The 27,220-nt window shown below is 40.9% G+C and overlaps 1 protein-coding gene and 1 pseudogene across 5 annotated transcripts in view; one reads left to right on the plus strand and one right to left on the minus strand.

Annotated features, from left to right (window-relative positions):
- Nucleotides 1-27,220, plus strand: part of NXPE3 (neurexophilin and PC-esterase domain family member 3) — a 55,649-nt gene that overhangs the window by 22,945 nt on the left and 5,484 nt on the right. For all 4 annotated transcript variants that reach the window (XM_027563986.1, XM_027564075.1, XM_027564043.1 and 1 more), the window contains 2 exons: nucleotides 10,775-11,529; nucleotides 15,230-15,303. In XM_027563986.1, the coding sequence (XP_027419787.1) occupies nucleotides 10,775-11,529; nucleotides 15,230-15,303 (829 nt within the window). The remainder of the gene's footprint in view (nucleotides 1-10,774; nucleotides 11,530-15,229; nucleotides 15,304-27,220) is intronic.
- On the minus strand, nucleotides 4,169-6,230 carry LOC113906264 (annotated as a pseudogene). Its single transcript, XR_003514832.1, has 2 exons — nucleotides 5,716-6,230; nucleotides 4,169-5,430 (listed from the first exon to the last, which is right to left on the minus strand). The product of XR_003514832.1 is annotated as a ubiquitin-40S ribosomal protein S27a-like (transcript).

Raw genomic sequence — 27,220 nt, forward strand, 5'->3', positions numbered from 1 at the left:
CAGACTGAAGTCAGATTGCTTGGGTTCTAGTCCAGGTTTGCTGTTTATAATCTGTGTGACCTTGGGCAAATTATCAAATTACCATTCTTTGCTTCAGTTTCCTTGTCTATCAGATGGCCTAATAATAAGACTTACCTCATGGGATAATTTAAACATTGTATTAAAAGATTTATATAAAGTCTTTAGAAAAGAGTGTCTGGCACTTAGGTGTTTAGTAGATGTTGGTTGATGTTGCTGTCCCTGTTAAAGATAATGAAAGATGAGATCTTCTGCTGACTCATAATTTCTGTCACTCTCTTTCTAAAATTTGTAAAATATTTTTTTTCTGTGTATTAAATAATGTACTTAGGCCTTTTCTTTCCCTTAATAGGGTTAGATAGTACATCTTAACTTCCTCCTTTAAGTGAAGAAGAAGAGCACTTCTATATTATGTTACGTTTGATTTCTGTTAGCTATCATATTACTTTTGCATCATCAGGCTTTATAATCTTTAGTTTTATTGCTCTAACTATAATTAAGGATAACATACACTCTTTATGGATTGATTCTTATTCTTAAAAAAATACGGTATTATTATGATCATGTAAATGTTACCCAGTATAGAACATGATCCTTTGAAACCAAACCTTTATCTCTTGATGGAGAATGTCCCAAGCATCAAGGTCAAATGGATCCTTTTTACACAGTACATCAATTGCTTAATCATGCTGCATTTTAATTTGCTTTATATTTTAACCATGACTTTCTTATACCTCTTCTTGCTTTTTCTGGAGTGCTAACTGCCCTTTTTTTTTCTCCTGATGAGAGAAAATAACATCTTCTATAGCATATTATGAGGATCTTCCTTCATATAATTTGTTAAATCCATTTGCTTCTTCAAGGCACTTTTTTCCCCCCTCTGAGCACTCTATCTTCCTATTTCAATGTTCACTGATTATTATCTTGACCTGTTGCCCAGCTGTTGTTCTGAGTTTGCTTTTCATTAAATTCCTGGCTCATGTCTTTCACTTCCTTGGATTTTTCTTTCCAATTTACTGGATTAAATCTTCAAATAATGTTTTCCTGAAAGGGCACATGGGAACTAAGCTTACATGTCTGAAATGGCCTTTATTTTGCCCTCTTCTTTGATTTTTATTTGGGTTTAGAATGCTGTATTCAAAGTCCTTTTCCCTTAGAACCTTACAACTTTGCTCCACTGTCTTCACATTTCCTGTGGGGTAAAAGACAAGGCTAATGCCAATCTAATTTTTTTTTTTTAATTTAAAAGTATCTTTTATTGGTAATGTTGTTCTTCTTTCTGGAAGACAGAAGAACTTTTTTCTCTACCTCTGAAATTTTACAAAGCTCTAATGTGAGGTCTTTTTTTGGGTATAAAACTTTATTGTTAAACAGGCAGATCTGTTCACTAATAAGAAAACAGTTTAAACATCTGAATTTTAGAGACAGTATACAATTTTGAGATACAAAATATTAGAAAGCCATTATATTATACAGTATGTAGAGCAAAATATCACAATATAAATAACAATTAATGTCCAAGCTAGAAAAGACTGAAGTGCTTTTAAGGTCTTGTCTTCTAAGCAGGAAGGCCAAAGTGAAGATTAAGAACCATTTCTAAGAGAGTGTAAGTCATGGTCTTCAGGAAGCACTGGAGTTCTATTAAGGTACTTTCATGTATACTTGGGATGAATCCTATTTGGTCATGGTGTATAATTCATTGTACATATTGTTGGATTCAGATGTGAAGATGACACCACCCTTATGGCAGAAAGTGAAGAGGAACTAAAAAGCCTCTTGATGAAAGTGAAAGAGGAAAGTGAAAAAGTTGGCTTAAAACTCAACATTCAGAAAACGAAGATCATGGCATCTGATCCCATCACTTAATGGGAAATAGATGGGGAAACAGTGGAAAGAGTGTCAGACTTTATTTTTGGGGGCTCCAAAATCACTGCAGATGGTGACTGCAGCCATGAAATTAAAAGACGCTTACTCCTTGGAAGGAAAGTTATGACCAACCTAGACAGCATATTCAAAAGCAGAGACATTACTTTGCCAACAAAGGTCCATCTAGTCAAGGCTATGGTTTTTCCTGTGGTCATTTATGGATGTGAGAGTTGGACTGTGTAGAAGGCTGAGCACCGAAGAATTGATGCTTTTGAACTGTGGTGTTGGAGAAGATTCTTGAGAGTCCCTTGGACTGCAAGGAGATCCAACCAGTCCATTCTGAAGGAGATCAGCGCTGGGATTCCTTTGGAAGGAATGATGCTAAAGCTGAAACTCCAGTACTTTGGCCACTTCATGCGAAGAGTTGACTCATTGGAAAAGAGTCTGATGCTGGGAGGAATTGGGGGCAGGAGGAGAAGGGGACGACAGAAGATGAGATGGCTGGATGGCATCACCGACTTGATGGATGTGAGTTTGAGTGAACTCCGGGAGTTGGTGATGGACAGGGAGGCCTGGCGTGCTGCGATTCAGGGGGTCACAAAGAGTCAGACACGACTGAGCTACTGAACTGAACTGAACTGAGAGTTGTTTATAGTATTACTTGATTATCCTTCTAATGTGTATGGGATCTTTAGTGATGTGTCTTCTTTCATGTCTGATAATAATGATTTGTGTCCTGTCTTTTTTCCTTAGCCTTACTTCAGGCTTAATCAATTTTATTGATCTTTTCAAGAAAACTGGGTTTTGGTCTCATTGTCTTTTCTCTATTGATTACCTGTTTTCAGTTTCATTGATTTCTACCCTAATTCGTAATTTCTTTTCTTCTGCTTACTTTGGAGTTGATTTGCTTTTCTAGCTTCCTAAGGTAGATGTTTAAGTGATTGATTTTAGATCTTCATTTATAATAATGTGTATTCAGTGCTGTAAATTTCCGTCTAAGGCCTGCTTTCACTGCATCCACAAATATTGAAAAGTTGTTTTTTCATTTTATTTGAGTTAAAAAGATTTTAATTTTTTATTGATGTTTCTTCTTTGACCCTTGTGTTACTTAGAAATGTGTTGTTTAATCTCCGGGTATTTTGGAATTTTCCAGCTATCTTTCTGTTATCAATTCCATCTTTCTTGTTTAATCCCATTGTAGTCTGAAGGCAGACATTGTATGATTTCTATTCTTTTCAGTTTTTTTATAGTATATTTTATAGGCCTATTTTGGTGAATGTTTCATGTGAGCTTGAAAAGAATGTGTCTTCTTTTGTTGGATAAGTGGTTTATAGATGTCCATCATATCTAGTTGATGGTGATGCTGTTCAGTTCAACTAAGTCTTTACTGACTTTCTGCTTATTGGCTCTATCCATTTCTATTTTTTGTTTGTTTTTTCGGTCATGCTCTGTGGCATGTGGGTTCTTAGTTCTGCAACCAGGGAATGGAACCCATGTTCCCTGCAGTGGAAGTACAGAGTCTTAACCACTGAACCACCAGGGAAGTCCCTGATCCATACATTTCTGATAGTGGGGTATTGAAATCTTTCATTACAACTCTGAATTCATCAATTTTTTCTTTCAGTTCTATTAGTGTTTACCCTGCATATTTTGGCTTTCTCTTGTTAGGTACATACATGTTAAAGATTGTTATGTCTTCTTGGAGAATTGACCCTTGTATTATGTAAAATACCCTTCTTGTTTTTAGTTTTTGGTTGCACTGGGGCTTTGTTGCTGTGTGTGAGCTGTCTCTAGTTGTGGTGAGCAGGGCCTACTCTTCATTTCTGTGTGCAGGCTTCTCACTGGTGGCTTCTTTTGTGGAGCACAGGCTCTAGGCATATGACCTTCAAGTAGTAGTGGTGCACAGGCTTCAGTTGCTCTGTGGCATGTGGAATCTTCCTGGATCAGGGCTTGATCCGCCGCATTAGCAGGCAGATTCTTACCCACTGTATCACCAAGGAAGGCTCTGTAATACCCTTGTTTATCTCTGACTTTCCTTGTTCTGAACTCTACTCTGAGGTTAATATAATTATTCTGATCTCTTTCAATTAGTGCTAGCATGGTATATCTTTATCCATCCACTTTCTTTTAATCTATATATGTCTTTATATTTAAAGTAGATTTCTTGTAGGGCAACATATAGTTAAGTCTGACAATCTCTGTCTCCTAATTGATGCATTTAGATAGTTTATGTTTAAGGTGATTATTGATATAGTTGGATTAATAGCTGTCATATTTGTTACTGTTTTCTATTCATTGTCCTTGTTATTTGTTCCTGTTTTTATCTTCAGCTCTTTTTCTGACTTTTGTGGTTTTAATTTAGCATTCAATAGATGCCATTCTGTCTCCTTTCTTAGTGTGTCAATAACGCTTCTCATTTTAGTTTAAGTGGTTGCATTAGAGTTTGCAATATGCACTTATAACTAGTCCAAGTCCACTATCAAATAATACTGTACTGCTTCATGGGTAGGACAGGTACCTTATTAATAATAAAATATTATTAATTGCTCCTTCCTGTCCCTTGTATAATTTCTGTCATTCATTTCACTTGTAAATAAGCACACACGCGCACACACAGGTATAAGTGTACATGGTCAAATACACTGTTGCTGTTATTATTTTTGAACAAAATTGTTATGTTACAGTTAAAAATAAGAAAATAGAAGTTTTTTATTTTACCTTCAGTTATTCCTTCTCTGATGCTCTTCCCCTCTTTGTGTAGATCTGAGTTTCTGACCTATATGATTTCCTTATCTCTGAAGCCCTTCTTTTAACATTTCTTGCTAGACAAGTCTACTGGCAACAGATTCTCTTAATTTTTGTTTGTCTGAGAAAGACTTTCTCTTTCACTTTTGAAGGATAATTTTTCTGGGTACAAAATTCTAGGTTGATGACTTTTTTCTTTCAATGTGTCAAGTATTTTACTCTATCTTCTTCTTGCTTGCATGGTTTCTGAGAAGTTAGATTTAATTCTTATATTTGCTTTGCTAAAAGTAAGGTGTGTTTTTTTTTTCCCTTTTGGTTTCTTTCAAGATATTTTATCTTTGGTTTTCTACAGTTTAAATGCAATATGCCTGGATATAGTTATATTTTGTATTTATCCCACTTTATGTTCTCTGAGCTTCCTGGATTGTTGGTTTGGTATCTCACTTTTTTTTTTTTTTAACGTTAGCTCATGTCCTTATTAACCAGTATACAATTACTTGTCTTCTGGTTTGTTGAAACAGTAGGTCAGACAACATTTGCCACAATAATGTCTGTCAAAATGACTGGCCATAAAAACTCCAGCACCACATTCATCTGAGGTTCACTCCCGGCGAAGGTGACTGATTTTGCCATTCTCATCCACCTTATAGTATTTCAGAACAGCCAACTTAACCTTCTTTCTTTTATGCTTGTTCTTCTTGTGAGTGTTATAAGACTTCTTCCTTTTCTTAGCGCCACCACAAAGTGTCAACACAAGATGAAGAGTGGGCTCCTTTTGAATGTTGTAGTCAGACAAAGTTGGAGAAGGCAATGGCACCCCACTCCAGCACTCTTGCCTGGAAAATCCCATGGACAGAGGAGCCTGGTAGGCTGCAGTCCATGGGGTCACGAAAAGTCAGACAGGACTGAGCGACTTCACTTTCACTTTTCACTTTTATGCATTGGAGAAGGAAATGGCAACCCACTCAGTGTTCTTGCCTTGAGAATCCCAGGGACGGGGGAACCTGGTGGGCTGCCGTCTATGGGGTCACACAGAGTCAGACACGACTGAAGCGACTTAGCAGCAGCAGCAGTCAGACAAAGTACATCCATCTTCCAGTTGCTTGCCAGCAAAGATCAGTCTTTGCTGGTCAGGAGGAATTCCTTCCTTATCCTGGATCTTGGCCTTTACATTTTCTGTTGTATCCGAGGGCTCCACCTTGACAGTGATGGTCTTCACTGTCAGGGTCTTCATGAAAATCTGCATCTTGGCAGCAGTTCCACTGCAGATAGCAGATCCAGAAAGGTGTCTGACTTTAATTTGGGGAAACTTTCAGTCATTATTATTGCAAATGTTTCTTCTGTTATGTTTTTCTGATCCTTTTGATATTCCTATTTGGTGTATCCCACAGCTCTAGAATATTCTGTTGTCATTTTAAATTATTTTTTTTCTCTTTGCTTTTTAGTTTTGGAAGTTCCTATGTACATTTCCTCAAACTCAGAGATTCTCCTTAGCTGTGTCCATTCTGCTAGTGAGCCTTTCAAAGACTTCTTTCATTTCTGTTACGGTGGTTTTACTATCTTGATTTCTTTCTTTTCTTTTTTTTTTTCAATATGTCCTTTTCTTTCTTTCTTTTTCTTTTTTTTTTTTTATTGAGGGGAGGGCCTTGCGGTGTGTCTTCTTGAATTTTAGTTCCCCAACTAGGGATTGAACCAGGGCCTTCAGCAGTGAAAGTGTGGAGTCATGATCATTGGACATCCAGGTAATTCCCTTGAATTTCTTTCAATTTCTATTTTTCAAAGAAAAGTTTTATATTTACAACAAAGTTGAAAGGAAGTGTTTTATATCTGGATAATATCAATAACCAGTGTTGTGACTGAACTGGCCCTTGTGGCTCTTACGATTACAGGATGCCCTCAGCATTAACCATCTGGAAACTGTGGGGCAAAAAGGAGGAAGGTGTATTACTCTTAGGTCCTGGAGGATACATGGCATGCCTGGGGCCTCACACCTAGGTCATGGTAGACAAAAAGAGAGAGAGCGTGGGCCTGAGGTTGTTTTTATTGGGCTCAAGGTGGGTGCCTGGAGTTTCATGGGTTTATTCTTTATTGGTGAACTTAAAACATGAATAGGAATTTAAAGCATGGGAAGAGAAAAACAAGTGGCCCAAAGGGTCATTTGTCTCAGTCAACCAAGATCCCTAAAACAAAGAAGCCGTAAGGGCACGGGAAGACCGTGGCTCTTTATATCTCATCATGTGAATGTCTTGACAGTCAAAATTGAAGTCAGACACTTGCATTACAAAAAAGAAAATACAACTCTTGGGGCTTACACTGCAGGAAGATTATAGGTACTTCCCATACACCTTGTCTTTATGTATGCATGGCCTCCCCTGTTATTATCATCACTCACTGGAATGGTACTTCTTTTTTAATTTTAACCAAGGGTGAACCTGCACTGACACATCGTGATCACCCAAGGTCCATAAGTTTACTTTAGGATTCATTCTTCAGTTCAGTTCAGCCACTCAGTCATGTCTGACTCTTCGACCCCATGGACTGCAGCTCACCAGGTCTCCCTGTCCATCACCAACTCCTGGAGCTTACTAAAACTCATGTCCACTGAGTCGGTGATACCATCCAACCATCTCATCCTCTGTCATCCCCTTCTCCTCCTGCCTTCAATCTTTCCCAGCATCAGGGTCTTTTCAAATGAGTCAGTTCTTCACATCAGGTGGCCAGAGTATTGGAGTTTCAGCTTCAGCATCAGTCCTTCCAATGAATATTCAGGACTGATTTCCTTTAGGATAAACTGGTTGGATCTCCTTGCAGTCCAAGGGACTCTCAAGAGTCTTCTCCAACACTACACTTCAAAAGCATCAATTCTTCGGCACTTAGCTTTCTTTATAGTCCAACTCTCACATCCATACATGACCAGTGGAAAAACCATAGTTTTGACAAGGTGGACCTTTGTTGGCAAAGTAATGTCTCTGCTTTTTAGTATGCTGTCTAGGTTGGTCATAACTTTTCTTCTAAGGAGCAAGTGTCTTTGAATTTCATGGCTACACTCACCATCTGCAGTGATGTTGAACCCCCCAAAATAAAGTCTGACACTGTTTCCACTGTTTCCCCATCTATTTGCCATGAAGTGATGGGACCAGATGCCATGATCTTAGTTTTCTGAATGTTGAGGTTTAAGCCAAATTTTCACTCTCCTGTTTGACTTTCATCAAGAGGCTCTTTAGTTCTTTCTCATTTTCGGCCATAAGGGTGGTGTCATCTGCATATCTGAGGTTATTGATATTTGTCCCGGCAATCTTGATTCCAGCTTGTGCTTCATCCAGCCCAGCATTTCTCGTGATGTACTCTGCATATAAGTTAAATAAGAAGGGTGACAATATACAGCCTTGACATACTCCTTTCCCAATTTGGAACCAGTCTGTTCCATGTCCAGTTCTAACTGTTGCTTCCTGACCTGCATACAGATTTCTCAGGAGGCAGGTAAGGTGGTCTGGTATTCCCATCTCCTTCAGAATTTTCCACAGTTTGTTGTGATCCTCACAGTCAAAGGCCTTGGTGTAGTCAATAAAGCAGAAGTAGATGTTTTTCTGGAAGTCTCTTGCTTTATCGATGATCCAGCAGATGTTGGCAATTTGATCTCTGATTCCTCTGCCTTTTCTAAATCCAGCTTGAACATCTGGAATTTCACAGTTCACATACTGTTGAAGCCTGGCTTGGAGAATTTTGAGCATTACTTTACTGGTGTGTGAGATGAGTGCAATTGTGCGGTAGTTTGAGCATTCTTTGGCATTGCCTTTCTTTGGAATTGGAATGAAAACTGACCTTTTCCAGTCCTGTGGCCACTGCTGAATTTTCCAAATTTGCTGGCATATTGAGTGCAGCACTTTCACAGCATCGTCTTTCAGGATTTAAAATAGCTCAACTGGAATTCCATCACCTCCACTAGCTTTGTTCATAGTGATGCTTCCTAAGGCCCACTTGACTTTTGCATTTCAGGATGTCTGGCTCTAGGTGAGTGATCACACCATCATGATTATCTGGGTCATGAAGATCTTTTTTGTACAGTTCTTCTTTGTATTCTTTCCACCTCTTAATATCTTTTGGGTTCACTCTTCGTATTATACATTCTATCAGCTTGGACAAATGTATAAGAATGTCTGCCAGTCATTATAATTTCAGCTAGAGTATTTTTCCTTAGTTAAAAATCCTCACTGGTCTGTCTGGTTTTTTTTTTCTTTTGATTCCTTCTTGGAATTTTCACCTCTTTCTTTACATTGCCCATTATTTCTTGCACGTTGTTTGCTTTTTCTATTAGAGCCCCTTAGTGTATTAATCATAGTTGTTTCAAATTCATGGTCTGATTATTCCAACATTCTTGCCATTTCTTAGTCTGGTTCTGATGCTTGATCTGTGTTTTCAAAGTGTGTTTTTTTCCTTTTAGTATGTCTCATAATTTTTTGCTGAAAGCTGGACATGAGGTACTGCCTAAAAGGAACTCCAGTAAATAGACTTTTCATGATGTGGAGATGAAATGTAGGGGAGGTGAAGCATCTTATAATCCTGTGATCTTCCTGTGTTAATGAGTCTGTGAACTTCAGAGCTGCTTCTTAGTCTCACCCCCTCAACTCTTAAATTGTATGGAATGTTTAGAATGGACTGGTGTTGGGTATGTCATTTACCTCAGTTTGGTTGGGCTCTGATAAAACCACAGTAGGTTAGGCTCTGGTAAAATAGTTTTTCTTGAGGGCAGGTCTTGTTTTAAAAAAAAGAACAGAATACTCTTGACATCCAGTAGTCCCCCATCCACAGTGTCACTTTCTGTGGTTTCAGTTACTCCTGGTTAACTGTAATCTGAAAATATTAAATGGGAAAATTCCAGAAATAAACAACTTCAGTTCAGTTCAGTTCAGTTGCTCAGTCGTGTCTGACTCTGCAACCCCATGAATTGCAGCACGCCAGGCCTACCTGTCCATCACCAACTCCTGGAGCTTACTCAGACTCACGTCCATCGAGTCAGTGATGCCATCTAGCCATCTCATCCTCTGTCGTCCCCTTCTCCTCCTGTCCCCCCCTTCTCCTCCTGTCCCCAATCCCTCCCAGCATCAGAGTCTTTTCCAATGAGTCAACTCTTCGCATGAGGTGGCCAAAGTACTGGAGTTTCAGCTTTAGCATCAGTCCTTCCAATGAACACCTAGGACTGATCTCCTTTAGGATGGACTGGTTGGATCTCCTTGCAGTCCAAGGGACTCTCAAGAGTCTTCTCAAGCAATAAACAACTTACCCATATGAAATTGTGCATTGTCCTGAGTTGCATGATCAGCTGTTGTGACATCCTGCTCTCTCCCACCCAGGATCCTCAACCACTGACATCATCGTGGCTCAATACAGGGTCACCTGAAGCAGATGATCCTCCTTCTGACATTATTATCGTCAGAAGGTCAGTAGTAGCCTGATGCTGCATCACAGTGCTTTTGTCCTTCACCTCACCTCATCTCATCATGTAGGCATTTTAACCTTTTACCTCATCAAGTACACCACGATCAGATGTTTTGAGAGAGAGAGAGATCACATTCATATAACTTTTATTACAGCAAATTATTATTAGTTTTATAAGTTAGTTTTATTATTATTGTTGTTGTTTAGAGCTTCCCTAGGGACTTAGATGGTAAAGAATGTGCCTGCAACATGAGAGACCCAGGTTCAATCCCTGGGTTGGGAAGATCTACTGGAGAAGGGAATAGCTACCCACTCTTACTGTGCCTAATTTATAAATTAAACTTTATCATAGGTATATATGTATAGGAAAAAGCAGTATATACGGAGTTTGGTATTACCCACAGTTTCAGGCATCCACTGGAAGTCTTGGACATATCCCCTGAGGATACAGGAGAACTACTGTACTTCAAAATGATTCCTTTCCCCCTTGTCCTTCTGGAAGCACAAAAGGGATTTTTCTCTGATATTTGCTGTGAGACCCTTATAACACTGGTGAGCTGTGGTTTTTTGAAACAATGTCATCCCAGTAAAGTTTTTTTTTCTTTTTCCAAGTAAGTTTTATTAACATTTAAACTGAAGCAGGGATTTATTTGGTTGACGTAAGGAGGTTTGTCATAGCTATGGTTTCTGTTTGTGTTTTTCTCTTCAGTACTTGGACCGTGAGACCGCTTCGGCCACATTCATAGACAGTGGCGGCCAGTTTGTTTCCTCCCAGGTGATAAGGATCAGCCGGAACCCTTACTGCGGCTATGAGCGCCAGATTCTGTCCAGCCGGGAGCGCCTGGAAGAGGACTCCTTGTTGGCTGCCCTACAGTGGCAGGAGCCTGACGTGGGCCCAGTCCCCTTTTTGAAGAGCACCGACCCTTCTTCCAGCTATTTTGTCATCTTGAACTCTGCAGCCTTCTTCAGGGTGGGAAGCCAGCTAGAGGTGCTGGTTCATGTGCAGGATTTTCAAAGAAAGCCCAAGAAATATGGTGGAGACTACCTGCAGGCCAGAATCCACTCCCCTAAGCTACAGGCGGGGGCCGTGGGCAGAGTGGTGGACTACCAGAACGGATTTTACAAGGTCTTTTTTACTCTGCTCTGGCCAGGTCAAGTCAAAGTGTCCATATCTCTGGTCCACCCCAGTGAAGGGATCCGAGTTCTTCAGTACCTGCAGGAAAAGAAACCAGACAGAGTCTATTTCAAGAGCCTCTTCCGGTCAGGGAGGATTTCTGAAACTACAGAGTGTAACGTGTGTCTTCCAGGGAGTCTTCCCCTGTGCAACTTCACAGACCTCTACACTGGAGAACCCTGGTTCTGCTTCAAACCAAAGAAGCTCCCTTGTAGTAGCAGAATTAACCATTTCAAAGGTGGATACCTGAAGGGCCTCCTAACTGCTACAGAGAATGCTTTCTTCCAGAGGTATGTGCCCCTTGTCCTAGGTGGGGATTGAAGAGTCCCTTTCCGTTGTCTTTGTCCTACTTAGGAGACTTTCTTATTTTGGTTATGTGCTTCTTACATCTCTCCAAACTTGGCCCAGTTCAGGAGAGGTGGTAAGAAAATAAACAAAGATTTATATTTTGTGATTAGTATGTTTATTTCAGGGACTTCCCTGGTGCCTCAGATGGTAAGGAATCTGCCTGCAATGCAGGAGACCTGGGTTCAATCCCTGGTTTGGGAAGACCCCTTGGAGAAGAGAATGGCTACCCCCTCCAGTATTCTTGCCTGGAGAATCACATGGACAGAGGAGCCTGGTGGGCTACAGTCCATGGGATTGCAAAGAGTTGGACATGACTGGGTGATTAATATGCACGCGCGCACGCGCGCGCACACACACACACACACACACACACACACATGCTTATTTCAGTTCAAATTAAATACCTTAAATTTTTGTTCTTTTACCTTAACATCTTTTACTTCAGAACTACATAGCATGTTTATAGCTGTATAAGCAAAATCACTTATTCACAGAACAGATAAAAAAATTATCTAAGAACAGGGCTACTAGAGGTCTTACAGTCAAGCTAATGTTTTAGCTTCATGTCTCAGAAACTGAAAAAAGTCTTAAGTGTCACATTATTAGTTGTTAAAATCATATAAACATTTATTGATAGGAAAAGGTAGGAATGTGGTAACATTGCTAGATTGATTTAATGATAAGCATGAAGAATAACTACCTGGTGGCAAGCGTCTGCCTGCAATGCAGGAGACCTGGGTTTGATCCCTGGGTCGGGAAGATCCCCTGGAGAAGGAAATGGCAACCCACTGCAGTATTCTTGCTTGGAAAATCCCATGGACGGAGGAGCCTAGTGGGCTACAGTCCACAGGGTCGCAAAGAGTCAGACACGACTGAGTGACTTCACTTTCACTTTCCTTCTATGAAGATTGAAGGCAGGAGGAGAAAGGGATGACTGAGGATGAGGCGTTTGGATGGTATCACCAACTCAATGGACATGAGTTTGAGCAAGTTCCAGGAGTTGGTGATGAACAGGGAAGCCTGGTGTGCTGCAGTCCATGGGGTCAAAAAGAGCTGGACACGACTGAACTACTGAACTGAACTGAACTGATGGGAAACCAGGAATATCACAACGAATTATATTTTTCAAGTTAATAGCTATTCAAATTTTTGCATTATTGAGCACATATTCCTATTTTTGAACATAGGTATGAAACTTTTTCAGTATAATGATCAATATATGGCATAATATGCAGAAGGAAATATATAGAACCAGTATGAGGTAAAATTTCCATTTTCTTCAACATTATATGTGTGCGTGTGTGCATGCTCTGTCACTTCAGTTGTGTCCGACTTTTTGCGACCCTATAGACAGGACTGTAGCCCCCCAGGCTCCTCTGTCCATGGGATTCTCCAGGCAAGAATACTGGAGTGGGTTGCCATGCCCTCCTCCAGGAAATCTTCCCGACCCAGGGATCAAACTCGAGTCTCTTACGTCTCCTGCATTGACGGGCTGGTTCTTTATCACTAGTGCCTAAAATAAAATAACATTCCTAAGAAATAAAAAAGGTAGAAAAATTACATAGTCAGAAAGTATAATTATTTGAGAGAATGTAAAATGCTTTTTATTTTTAAATGATATATATATACTTTAAAAATATTCCCTTGTAGAGATGGTTCTTGTTGTTTTAGTTGCTAAGTTGTATCCGACTATTTTGTGACCCCATGAACTCTAGCCTGCCAGGCTCCTCTGTCCATGGGACTCTCTAGGTAAGAATAGTGGAGTTGATTGCCATGCCCTCCAGGGAATCTTCCCGACCAGGAATTGAACCCACATCTTCTGTTATCTCCTGCATTGGCAGGCAGACTCTTTACCACTGAGCCACCTAGGAAGTCCATGTAGTCTGTAGCAGCTTCTAAAATAAAGCTCTGGTTTTTTGTTTTTCTCGTAGTCAGCTTTTGGTGGCAAAAGTTTAAATACATTATTTGCTAGAATCATGCCATGCTTTCAGAAGCCCAGCAGAGGGCGCACTGCTCCCAGTATATTTATTGTACTAGTTTTCCAAGAAGGCAATGGCACCCCGCTCCAGTACTCTTGCCTGGAAAATCCCATGGACCGAGGAGCCTGGTGGGCTGCAGTCCATGGGGTCGCTAAGAGTCAGACACGACTGAGCGACTTCACTTTACTTTTCACTTTTATGCATTGGAGAAGGAAATGGCAACCCACTCCAGTGTTCTTGCCTGGAGAATCTCAGGGATGAGGGAGCCTGGTGGGCTGCCGTCTATGGGGTCGCACAGAAGTTGGACACGACTGAAGTGACTTAGCAGCTTAGCAGCGGTCTTCCGAGGGGTTTGTGTGTGTGTGTGCGGCTCAATACAAAAGGTCTTTAGTCTTATTCTTTAATTAGGCACATTATTTATCAATAGGACTTCCCAGGTGGCGCTAGTGATAAAGAACCCACCTACCAATGCAGGAGACGTAAGAGATGTAGGTTTGATTCCTGGGTTGGGAACATCTCCTGAAGGGAGGGCATGACAACCCACTCCAGTATTTTTGCCTGGAGAGTCCATAGACAGAGGAGCCTGGTGAGCTATAGTTTATAGGATCACACAGAGTCAGACTTAGCATTTACACACACCATGAACAGATTATTTTATTTCTGTGTACTTTTTGCCTCTGTATGAGGAGTGTTCAGTTACTCTCTTTTAGGAGTGTGTTGTCAGTCTACCTAGGGGTTTAGCAGAACCCTTCTGCTAAATGGAAGAAACATAACTTGTAATTTACTGAAATGCCACGTGGAAAAAAAGTGGGGAAAAGGTCAGAGAACTAAGTTAGTGTAAAAATTTTAAATGTTCCTAACACCAAATCCTACCGTTAAAACCAGAAAACACCTGTGAATCCAGAAGGATAAAATAATGTCTGTCCTTGCCTTTACTTGCATATCCTGGATGAGGCTGGCTGATGTAGTAGAATCTGCCAGATCTGTAGTAGAATCATTTAAAAAATTCTACTTACTTAGAAGTTTGCTGGGAAAGTATTTGAGGTGGCATAGGTTTTTGAAAACAAAACATTTGACAGAATCCTGATATAGATTTTAATTTTTGCATTTTTACTCTGTTAAAAATCTGAAATTTTGCATTAGGCTAACTAAAAAGAGAAAGAGAAAGATGGACATTGATCATCTGAGGGATGGATGAGTCCCCAGTTAGGATTCTGCTCTAGGCAAGGCTTAAGGAATCTGACTTAATGCTCCCCGTAGTCTTGCAGCCTGAAAACCAAGTAGTGACAAAGTAGACATTGTCATCAGTGTGAGCCATTCTCTGCGTCCAAGGGATTAAGCGATTCAAACAAAATTTGTCATTTTGGAGTTTGCAACCTAAGGGTGAAGCAGTGAAAAACTAAGAACCTGTTTAATTCTTATTCAGTTTATGTGTCCGTATAACCTGCTTATTATAAGATACCTAATTTATTAAGTATCAATTGTATGAATTAACATTTATAAGGATATTTCATCTTTAGACAGCTCTTTGAAATCCCATCTATTTAAAAATTTGCAAATAAAGATACATATTGAAAAATAAATGTTCCTAAATTTAAATAAATAAATTAATTCTTTAAATTAAAAATATTTGAGCTTGTACTCTTTTTATTCCTCTTTCAAGTGGTGTCAATATCAAAATGCCAATTAACTCCAGTGGACCTGATTGGGTGACTGTGATTCCCAGGAATATAAAAGGTAAAAGGAGCAAATGTGATGATTTGTTGTTTTTCCTGCTCAGTGTATTGAGTCTCTGTAGTTTCACTGAAGATATAAAGCCCCCTTTTAATTTGCCCTGGTTACTACTGGGCATAGTTTGCATTTTAACAAAACTTCCAGGTGATTCTGATCCATTGGTACAGGATATTATTAAGAGTAAAAGAATTAAATTTAGAAGATGAAATATATGTGTTTTGTTTTTTGCAGAATAGTTATAATGAGCTATAGTCACTGGTATAAAAGAAGGATAAACATTATTATTTTTTAAAAATTTATTTATTTGGCTTTGTCGGGTCTTAATTGAGGCATGTGAACTCTTAGTTGTGGCCTGTGGGATCTAGTTCTCTGACCAGGGATCGATCCTGGGCCCCTTGCATTGGGAGCACAGAGTCTTAGCCACTGGACCACCAGGGAAGTCCCAAGGATGAACATTATTAAGTGGCTTATGTATTGGAAGGTGGTCACTTCTTGGCCTTTTGGCTAAGATCAAGTGCAGAGGGAAGATGAGGTCCTTTTAGCTGTTGAAAACATGTATGTGGTATCCCACAAAGCAGAGGGTGCAAACACTAATGCCCCAGGGATGAGGTGTAGAATACGCGTGAACCTAGCCGTGTGAGTATCGGCCATACGCACACCTTGTGTAAGTGGTGGGAAGGAACTGCAGAGCGGGGACCGTCTGAAGGTGGCAGCCCCTTGGTTCCTACACGTGGTTGATATGCAACAATGTGGACCCAACACAGCCAGGTCGAAAGATTTTTTTTTTTTCCATCAAAAACCTGAAGTCTTAATTTTTGAATGTGCATCTCCAGATTTCAAAACATTGGCATCCTGTTAAAAACCTAAAAAAAAATTATATTGTGTGGGCTAAATAAAACTTGTGGTCTTGATGCAGGCAGGACCCTGCCAGTCTGTATTTCTGATGTTCACTGTCAGTTGCCACAAGAAATCCCCATCTTTTCCTGTTTGATTTACTTGAACCCAGTGAGTTCCTAATCTTAGAGGATGCAAATGTGAAACATCATGAATGGAAATTGCTTGCCTTTTATCGGCCAGGCCCTCGATCCCACAGTCGAGATGTCAGTAAACATGGTACCCCCAGTATACTGTATCCCTTACATGCTCCCATCTGTCACTTCTGGAGGCTCGGACTCACCAACACTTCTGACCCTCTGTTCCACAGCCCTGGTTGTCTAGCTCACTAGATTCAGTCTGATGGGTTTTTAGAAGACGAAAGAAACCATGAATCAGTAGGAGCAGGGTACCCGGGCTTGGATGGGTACCCTGTGACCCCGTGATGTCCCCAGTTGTCCAGTGGGATGGTCAGAGGGAGGAGCTGTAGATGGTTTGCTTGCACCTGACAGGTCTTAGAGTTCAGCCAGGAAGTGGCTGTGGCTTCACACAAGGAGCAATAGGAAGGTCCTCTTAAACGAACAGGGTGAAGAAGTAGAGGAAAACAATAGGATGGGAAAAACTAGAGATCTCTTCAAGAAAATTGGAGAGATCAAGGGAATATTCCATGTAAGGATGGGCAAAATAAAGGACAGAAATGGTAAGTGCCTAACAGAAGCAGAAGAGATTAGGAAGAGATGGCAAGAATATACAAAAGAACTATACAAAAAAGATCTTAATGACCTGAATAACTGGAATGGTGTGGTCACTCACCTAGTGAAGTGAGTGTGAAGTCAAGTGGGCCTTTGGAAGTATTACTACAGACAGAGCTAGCAGAGGTGATGGAATTCCAGCTGAGCTATTTCAAATCCTAAAAGATGATGCTGTTAAAGTGCCATACTCAATATGTCAGCAAATTTTGAAAACTCAGCAGTGGCCACAGGACTGGAAAAGTTCAGTTTTCATTCCAGTCCCAAAGAAAGCCAATGCCAAAGAATGATCAAACTACCATACAGTTGCCCTCAGTCTGCTTGCTAGTAAGGTTATACTCAAAATCCTTCAAGCTAGGCTTCTAATAGTACGTGAACCGAGGACTTCCACATGTACATCTTGATTTAGAAAAGGCAGAAGAACCAGAGATCAAATTGCCAACATTTCTTGGATCATAGAGAAAGCAAGGGAATTCCAGAAAAACATCTACTTCTGCTTCATTGACTATGCTAAAGCCTTTGACTGTGTGGATCACAACAAATTGGAAAATTCTTAAGAGATGGGAGTACCAGACCACCTTCTCTGTTTCCTGAGAAACCTGTGTGTAGGTCAAGAAGCAACAGAACTGGACCTGGAACAATGGACTGGTTCAAAGTTGAGAAGGAATAAGAGAAGGCTTTGTATTGTTACTCTGTTTATTTAACTTATATGCAGAGTACATCATGTGAAATGCAGGGCTGGGTGAACCACAAGCTGGAATCAAGATTGTGGGCAGAAATATCAACAACCTCACATATGCAGGTGGTACTGCCCTAATGACAGAGAGTAAAGAGGAACTAAAGAGCATCTTTATGAAGGTGAAAAAGGAGAGTGAACAAGCTGGCTTAAAACTCAACATTAAAAAAACTAAGATCATGGCATCTGGTCCCATCACTTCATGGCAAATAGAAGGGGAAAAAGTGGAAGCAGTGACAGGTTTTCTTTTCTTGTGCTCTGAAATCACTGCGGATGGTGACTACAGCCATGAAATTAAAAGACACTTTTAATTTCATATTAAAAAGCAGAGGCATCACTTTGCCAACAAAGGTGTATATAGTCAAAGCTATGGTTTTTCCAGTAGTCATGTATAGATATGAACTTGGACCATAAAGAAGGCTGAAGAATTCATGCTTTTGAATTGTGGTGCTGGAGAAGACTTGAGAATCAAACCAGTCAATCCTAAAGGAAATCAACCCTGAATATTCATTGGAAGGACTGATGCTGAAACTGAAGCTCCAATCCTTTGGCCACCTGATGTGAAGAGCCAATTCATTGGAAAAGACCCTGACGCTGAGAAAGATTGAAGGCAGGAGGAGAGGGAATGACAGAGGATGAGATGATTGGATAGCATCACTGATTCAATGAAGATGAATTTGAGCCAACTCTGGGAGATAGTGAAGGACAAGGAAGGCTGGCATGCTGCAGTCTGTAGGGTTGCAAAGAGTCTGACACGACTGAGCCACTGAACAACTATAATTTTGTTTAGAGAAAAGAAGTATTCAGTAACTAATGAGGCTTTGATGGGTTTTTAGAGGAAGAAAGAAACGATAAATCAGTGGGAGCAGGGTACCCTGGGTTTGAGAAAACTGTTTTAGAGCAGGTAAACAATTGGAAAGAAAAGAGAAGGACAATTACTTTGTGTAATAACAAAAAGTCCAGCATGGGGGAATGTCATCGATGTTCAGCTTAGTGACCAGCAGAGGGCACTCAAAGATCCTAAATGAAGGGCTCCCATTATTAGTTTCATTCCTTTTCCGTCCCTCCTTGCCTTCCTCCCTAATTCTGTCATTCCCTTTGTCTTCTTTTTAAAATGTCTTGTTTTCTGTTTATTTGAGACTTAAATAAGGGTTGTGGAAATAGTACGAAGTTCCTGTATAGACATTACCCAGTTTCCCCTTACACTAACTTCTTAAGAAATCACAGCTGTGCTTAGTCGCTTAGTCATGTCTGACTTTGCGATCCCATGGACTGTAGCCCTCCAGGCTTCTCTGTCCATGAGGATTCTCCAGGCAAGAATACTGGAGTAGGTTGCCATTTCCTTTTCCAGGGGATCTTCCTGACCCAGGGATCGAACCCAGGTCTCCTGCATTGCAGGTGGATTCTTTAGCGTCTGAGCCACCAGGTACGCCCAAGAATACTGGAATGGGTATCCTATCCCTTCTCCAAGGGATCTTCCTGACCAAGGAATCGAACTTCGGCCTCCTGCATTGCAGGCAAATTCTTTACCAGCTGAGCTACCAGGGAAGCCCAAGAAATCATACAACACTTAACAAAAATAAGAATGGAACATCCATGTAACATTATTAAGTAAACTATTGGGTTTTATTTGGATTCCATCAGTTTTCTGACAGATGTCCATTTTTTGGTTCCAGAATGCAGTGCAGACCCCACATTGCATTTGGTTGTACATTTCCTTAGTCTTCCCACTGTGACAGATCCTCAGACTCTTGTCTTCTATGACCTTGACACTTCAGAGGAGCACTGGTCAGATATTTCTTAGAATCTCTCTGAACTTGAGTTTGTTTAATGTTTTCTTATGAGTGGGATGAGGTTATGCATTTTTGGGAGGAATAGGACAGGAATGATGCTGTATCCTTTTGCGGAGGTACATGATGTCCAGATGTATTACTAATGATACCTTGATCACCTGGTTTAAGTGGTGTCTGCCAGGTTTTCCATTGTATCTATTTTCATTGTAATTATTTTCATCTTTGTATCTACATGATATTCTGGGGAGATACTTTGAGGCTGTGATAGGCTAAATAATGGCCCCTAAAGATGTTGTTGTTGTTGTTAAGTTGCTCAGTCATATCTGACTCTTTGTGACCCTATGTCCATCGAATCAGTGATGCCATCCAACCCTCTCATCTCCTTGGTCATCCCCTTCTCCTCTGCCCTCAGTCTTTCCCAGCATCAGGATCTTTTCCAGTGAGTCGACTCTTTACATTAGGTGGCCAGAGTATTGGAGCTTCAGCTTCAGCATCAGTCCTTCCAATGAATATTCAGGGTTGATTTCCTTTAGGATTGACTGGTTTGATCTCCTTGTAGCCCAAGGGACTCTCAAAATATCCAGATCTTAAACCCTCAAAAATATCCAGATCCTAATCCCTCAAATTTGTGGATGTTATATGTTATATGGCTAAAGAATATGTTATATGGCTAAAGAAACTTTGCCAGTGTGACTAAGTGAAGGTTTTTGAGCTGGGGAGAGAGTATCTGGATTATCTGAGTGGGCCCTAAATGCAGTCGCAAGTGTCACTTTAAGAGGGAGGCAGAGGGAGGCTTCCTACAGAAGAGAAAAGGCCATGTGAAGATGGAAGCAGAGAGAGATTTGAAGATGTCATGACCTTGGCTTTAGTAACAGAGAAATGGACCATGAGCCACAGAATGCAGCTCTAGAAAAGGCAAGGAAACAGATTCTTCCCTAGAGCCTCCAAAGAGAGTGTGGCTCTTCCCACAGCTTAGTTTTGGCCTGGTGATAGTGAATTTGGAGTTCTGGCCGTCAGATCTGTAAGAGAATAAATTTGTGTTGTTCTCAGCCACTAAATTTGCGGTAATTTGTTACAGCAGCCACAGGAAATTAATAATACAGAAACTATGTAAAACATTCTGTTTTTGTTCAAACTTTCATCTACTAACTTTAGCATTCATCACCCGATCTTCCCAGTAGCAGTTACTTCTGTGGTGTTCTAATGGTGATCTGCTCTCTCTCTCCTTCTAAAGACATTTAGTAATTGGAATTTTTTTGTAAGGAAGAGTTGTCTCTTCTTTATCATTTGTTAATTTCATCAGTATAGGCTCATGACTATTTCAACTATTTCTTTGAATTATAATCCAATTCAATTGTTCAGATTGTTCCCGTTTTGGTAATTGGGAACTTCTTTCGCTTGGCTCTGTGCCCTTTTGACAATGCTTTCATTCTTTTCATTAATTATTTCTTTTCTTTCTTTCTTTTTTTTTAGCTCTTCCTTACTTTCTGAAGGCACCACAAGATATTTCAGGCCCATTTTGTATTTTCTTTGCTGAGGCCATAGAAGGGCTCATAGTCTTTCCACTTTTATTATTTCCACCTATGAATCCTATACTTTGAAGATTTTATTTTCCCTTTGACATGTTGATATTCATTTATTTATTATTATTTTGACTGTGCTACAAGGCTTGTGGGATCTTTGTTTTCTTTTTTTCCTCTTTTGGTCTCACTGCTCTGTGTGCAGAATCTTAGTTCCTGCTGCTGCTGCTAAGTTGCTTCAGTCGTGTCCGACTCTGTGCGACCCCATAGATGGCAGCCCACCAGGCTCCCCCGTCCCTGGGATTCTTTAGGCTCCAACACTGGAGTGGGTTGCCATTTCCTTCTCCAATGCATGAAAGTGAAAAGTGAAAGTGAAGTCGCTCAGTCGTGTCTGACTCTTAGCGACCCCATGGACTGCAGCCTACCAGGCTCCTCCATCCATGGGATTTTCCAGGCAAGAGTACTGGATTGGGGTACCATTGCCTTCTCCGCTTAGTTCCTGTACCAGAGTTCAAACCCTGGTCACAGAGTGAAAGCATCCTAACCACTGGACTGCCAGGGAATTTCCTTATCTATGTGTGGAATTAACAATTCCTTAGTTAATTGATTTTCCTCCTCAAGCAGTCTTGTGGATTGCTTGAGATTGCCAGTGCCACCCCCATGCACGGACACAATTCGAGCACAGAAACATAACTTTAAGTTAGACTAGACTACCTTATTGGAGAAGGCAATGGCACCCCACTCCAGTACTCCTGCCTGGAAAATCCCATGGACGGAGGAGCCTGGTAGGCTGCAGTCTGTGAGGTCGCTAAGAGTCGGACACAACTGAGCGACTTCACTTTCACTTTTCACTTTCATGCATTGGAGAAGGAAATGGCAACCCACTCCAGTGTTGTTGCCTGGAGAATCCCAGGGACGGGGGAGCCTGGTGGGCTGCCATCTATGGGGTCGCACAGAGTCGGACACGACTGAAGTGACTTAGCAGTAGCAGCAGACTACCTTATTAAAGCCAAGCATCTGACAGGCTTTTCCAGGGTCAGAATTATTGCTGGATTTTTATAAGCACCAGCATTGTGGTCCTCAGACCACTAGCCTAATGTCTCAGGCACTTTGATGGCTTCTAATGTCATCAGCAACTAAACTAGAGCTCATGTGTTGGGGGGAGCTTAATCAAAGTTTAGAATATAACTAGATCTAATAACAATAGAATAAATATCAACATCTTTATAGCTTTCTATTGTTTTTCTCTATTGAAATTTGTCTTATAGGCAATAGAGCACACAGATATGAGGCATATAGCACAATGGAGTTTTACGTCTGTACATATCTTTGTAGGGTGACTCCCCAGTGATCCATGCCCTTCAGTTGTATGACAAAGTTGACTTAAAAAGAGAGAGAGAGATTATCCTGGGTCGATCTGACCTAACCATATAGGTCCTTAACAGTGACCTGGTGCTTCTAGAAGAAAGAGATTGAAAGTGTGAGAAGGATTTCAGGTGACGGAGATTCTTCATTGCTGGTTTTAAAGATGAAGGAGGCCACTGGGCCAGGACTGTAGGCAGCTTCTAGGAGCTGAAGGCCCTTCCCTGGTTAACAACTAGCAAGGAAATGAGAAACTCAGTCTGACAACTGAAAGGAACTGAATTTAGCTAACAATTTGAATGAACTTGGTAGCAGATTCTTCTCCAGAGCCTTCAGAAAGGAACACAGCCCTGCTGACATCCTGATTTCCACCTGTGAGATCCTGAGCAGAGAACCCTGCCACACCGCAGCCCAGACTCCTGACCTGCAGAACTGTGGGAAAATAAATAATCCTTGTTGTAAAATGTAGTTATTATATTTTTATGTATTTATTGTTTGGCTGTGCTGGGTCTTCGTTGCTGTGCACGGGCTTTCTCTGGTTGTGAGCAGGGGCTTCTCTGTTGCAGTGCACGGGCGTCGGGCGTCTCACTGTGGTAGCTTCTCTTGTTGCAGAGCACTGGCTGTAGGCGTGCAGGCTCAGGAGTTGTGACACATGGGCTTAGTTGCTCCATGGCACGTGGAATCTTCCCGAGAGAACCTATGTCCCCTGCACTGGCAGGAGTCTCACCCACTGTACCACCAGGGAAGTCTGCCCCTTGTTTTTAAGCTATTAAGTTTGTGTTGATTTCTTGCATAGCAATAGAAAATGAATTAACCAACTACTACCCAGATCAAGATATAGAGTGTTTATAGACTATCCAGCGTATTTCTAGCACTCTAGTTTAGCCCCTTGCAGTGAAAAATGCACTTTCGCATATCATAGTATTGAATTTTCACAACAACCCAGTAAACCAAGGTCCTCAGACATGCAGATGACACCACCCTTATGGCAGAAAGCAAAGAGGAACCAAAGAGCCTCTTGAAAATGAAAGAAGAGAGTGAAAAAGCTGGCTTAAACCTCAACATTCAAAAAATGAAGTTCATGGCATCTGGGCCCATCACTTCATGGCAAATAGATGGGGAAACAATGGGAACAGTGACAGACTTTATTTTCTTGGGCTCAAATTCACTGTCGATGGTGACTGCAGCCATGAAATTAAAAGATGCTCCACTTGCTCCTTGGGAGAAAAGCTATGGCCAACCTAGACAGCATATTAAAAAGCAGAGACACTACTTTGCCGGCAAAGGTCTGTCTAGGCAAGGCTATGGTTTTTCCAGTAGTCATGTATGGATGTGAGAGTTGGACCATAAAGAAAGTTGAGCGATGAAGAATTGATACTTTTGACTGTGGTGCTGGAGAACTCTTGAGTGTCCCTTGGACTGCAAGGAGATCAAACCAGTCCATCCTAAAGGAAATCAGTCCTGAATATTCATTGGAAGGACTGATGCTGAAGCTGAAGCTCCAATATTTTGGCCACTTGATGTGAAGAACTGACTCATTTGAAAAGACCCTGATGCTGGGAAAGATTGAAGGCAGGAAGAGAAGGGGGCAACAGAGAATGAGATGGTTGGATGGCATCACCGACTTGATAGATGTGAGTTTGAGCAAGCTCCAGGAATTGGTGAAGGACAGGGAAGCCTGGCGTGCTGCAGTCCATGGGGTCACAAAGAGTTGGACACGACTGAGCGACTGAACTGAACTGAAGCCAAGGTCCACGTCCAGTTAACTTAGGAAATCAGAGGATTGGTATCCTACACGTTTTTGTTTAGTCTCAACTTTGTGTCTGACTATTTTGCAACCGCATGGACTCTATCCCGCCAGGCTCCTCTGCCTATGGGATTTCCCAGGCAAGACATAACAGCCAGCAAGCCTAGTATCATTTGGGGAAAGGAAGCCCCCTCCTACCACCATTTCAGTAACAAAATGCGGTCTCTATGAATGGTGCCCCCTCTGCCATCACCCATCTCCTCAGCTCCCTAAGAAACCTTGGCAAGTCACTCTGACTTGCTTTCTTTACCTTTAAGAGATATTTGGACTAGCTTTCTCTGAGGTCCCTTTCAACATTCTCTGAATCTACAGGTATTTCTACCTCAGATAGCATGTGTAAGATGCTTAGCTTTTAGAGAAAAGAAAGAAAAAAAAATTCTTAAAGTTTTGTAGGGGGAATTCAAGGTTCAGTAAAAACTCAAACCACTGTGATCTCTAAGGAGCTAGGCACTCCTCGAGTTCCCAACACTGGACGGGGTGTGGCCGGACAGCTCAGCACAGTGTCCTCATTCCTTACCTCCCGGAGGTGGCACTCCTGTGCTCGAGTTCCTAGATAGGGAATTGATTGCCTCCATTTCTTCTTGGTCTTGTCCTTCTTTCCCCTCCTGAGTTCTAATTCCCTGCCGGAAAAATAAAAGGACCCATGTTGGTACGTACACATCCCTACCCTTATTTCACAAGTGTCCCTCTCATACTGCTCTTTCTAAATGGTTTAGGGAAATTTATCTCTGCCCATTTTTCTCATTTAGTCCCATTCGTGGCCCAGATAGCCCTTATTATGGCTAATGAATGATATGGAATGATGCTCTTTGGAGGAAAATTTAAGCTATGGGCTTTTAAAGAGAAGCCAAGACATTTTAGAGAAGTAGGGACCTTACTTGCAAATAATCAAAACTATCCCTTCTGATTTTGCATAAAGATCTTTATGTCTGCTCTTACAACCACCTCCGTATAAATTTCCTTCACCATCAATGTTCAAGATAAACATAAAGTTGAATAATGACTCGGTTATGTTTTTAAATTATTTTTATTCCATTTATACAGTACAGCTTAAGTGAAAATTCTTTCTGAGCTCCGAGAAACACTGACCTTTTAAACAGTTCAGACTGCTTGAAATTTAGTCAGGAAATGTCTTTGTCCCAGTTGACCATAAGAGGGCGATGTAGGTACACATATTCCTCTTTAAAAATACCTTTTGTTATCTAGTGCTGCATGTTTAAAGAATTAATGTGAGGTTCAGTAATTGATTTGCTTTGCTTGACTTAACTCTGATAGTAAATATAATTAACATTTGAATGGAAATGGTAATTGTTTCCGGTGTGATATACATGTTTCTTTGTAACACTTACTTGACACAGAATAGCTGAGTATACTAACTTAACCTAGCAAAAATTGTGACTTTAAAATCACTTTTGATCCCCATTCCAGTAGATATTTTCTTTGGGCCCCAGGTGTGTTCTCTGGCCTGTGCAACCTTGATGTGTTGATATAATAAGGAACTTTGGGCAAGATGAGATGACATGGCAATGCCTCATTTAGTAGCATGTTGAGAAATTGCTTTTGAATAAGCCAAACATTTACCCTACCCCCCAGTTTTCTTTGATAGTCACGTTTGCCAAAAAAGCATTTATAATGCTGTTTGCTTTTCAATTGAGACCTTGAACCTGCAAAGAATTTGCAGATGCCTAAGAAAAAGGATTAAATATGCCCCTGTCAAATAGGGCATCTTCTTTGAAGGGAATAAAACCAAAATAACTTTGAGTAATATAGATAATATCAAGAAGTCAAAGAAGGGGCCTCCCTGGTGGCTCACTATGAAAGAGCCCACCTGCCAGTGCGGGAGACATGGGTTCAGTCCCTGTTGTGGGAAGACCCCACATGCCACAGGGGCAGCTGAGCCTGTATGCACCAGAACTGTGGAGCCTGTGCTCCAGAGTCCAGGAGCCACAACTAGAGAAAGGCCCCTGCAGCAGCGAAGACCCAGCACTGCCATAAATAGATAAAGAAAAGAAAAAATGAACTGGAGCGAGCAGATAGGCATTGGAAGGAGGTAGAATTTTTTTTTTTTTTTGATAAAAAAATCAAAGAAGCTGAAAATAGTCATGAGTAGGAAACTTACTTAAATTTCAATTTCTAAGTCATATGAGCACTTGGATTTTGAATTGTGGTTAAACAGGTGAGACTATAGAATTGCTGGATTATGATCAAGATTTGAACCTTGGGGTGTATAAGGGAGTGATACAAAATGATTGGTGGTTTTTGGAAGATTATAAACTTGAATAATAAGCGTTAGAAATGAATAAATGTACACTTTTCCAGAAAAAAGCCTAAAAGAAAATGGCTGGTATCCACAGACATCTTGTTTTGGGAAGTGATATAACACAGTGGTTAAGAGCATGGACTTGGGGGCTCACCTGCTTGGATTAGATCCTGACTTTGCTACTTCCTGGCTCTGGAACTGAGGTCAAGTTACTTAACTGTTTTGAAAGGTAGGACCTATCTTGAAGGGTGATCGTGAGCGTCCGATGAGAGAATACATTTAATTGCTCAGAACAGTGTCTGGTGCAGAGTAAACGTGCAGGAAATATTAGGCATCCCTGTTGAAGCATGTAAAGTGCTCTGTTTCCACTGAAAAATTCCAGTGGCATTTTCTGAGGGAGGTGTTTGGTAAGAAGGGTGTTGACTGTCACTGTGAAAGGTGTCCTGATGCTTGTGTGATCATGTGTAACTACGCTACAAGCATGAGTACACACTGCTGATGCAATTTTTTTTTTTTTTTAATTTGGCCACACTGGATCTTAGTTGAGGCATGTGAGATCTAGATCTAGTTCCCTGACCAGGGATGGAACCCCAGCCCCCTGCATTGGGAGTCTTAGCCACTGGACCCCCAGAGAAGTCCCTGATGCAATTTTACTATTTTTCATTGTGTATAAGGACTTTTGAACCTTTTGTGTTGTGGAGAGTAATTCTTTAGACCTTGTGTCAGTGGTTTGTTTTCTGTGTTCAGTGATGGTTTTCTGAGTTAATATTTGATTGTGGGACCCATTGATCGAAACTTTTGAATGAGCTGAGAAACATTA

The sequence above is a fragment of the Bos indicus x Bos taurus genome, chromosome 1 (genome assembly GCF_003369695.1).
Source record: "Bos indicus x Bos taurus breed Angus x Brahman F1 hybrid chromosome 1, Bos_hybrid_MaternalHap_v2.0, whole genome shotgun sequence".
NCBI classification, from domain to species: domain Eukaryota; kingdom Metazoa; phylum Chordata; class Mammalia; order Artiodactyla; family Bovidae; genus Bos; species Bos indicus x Bos taurus.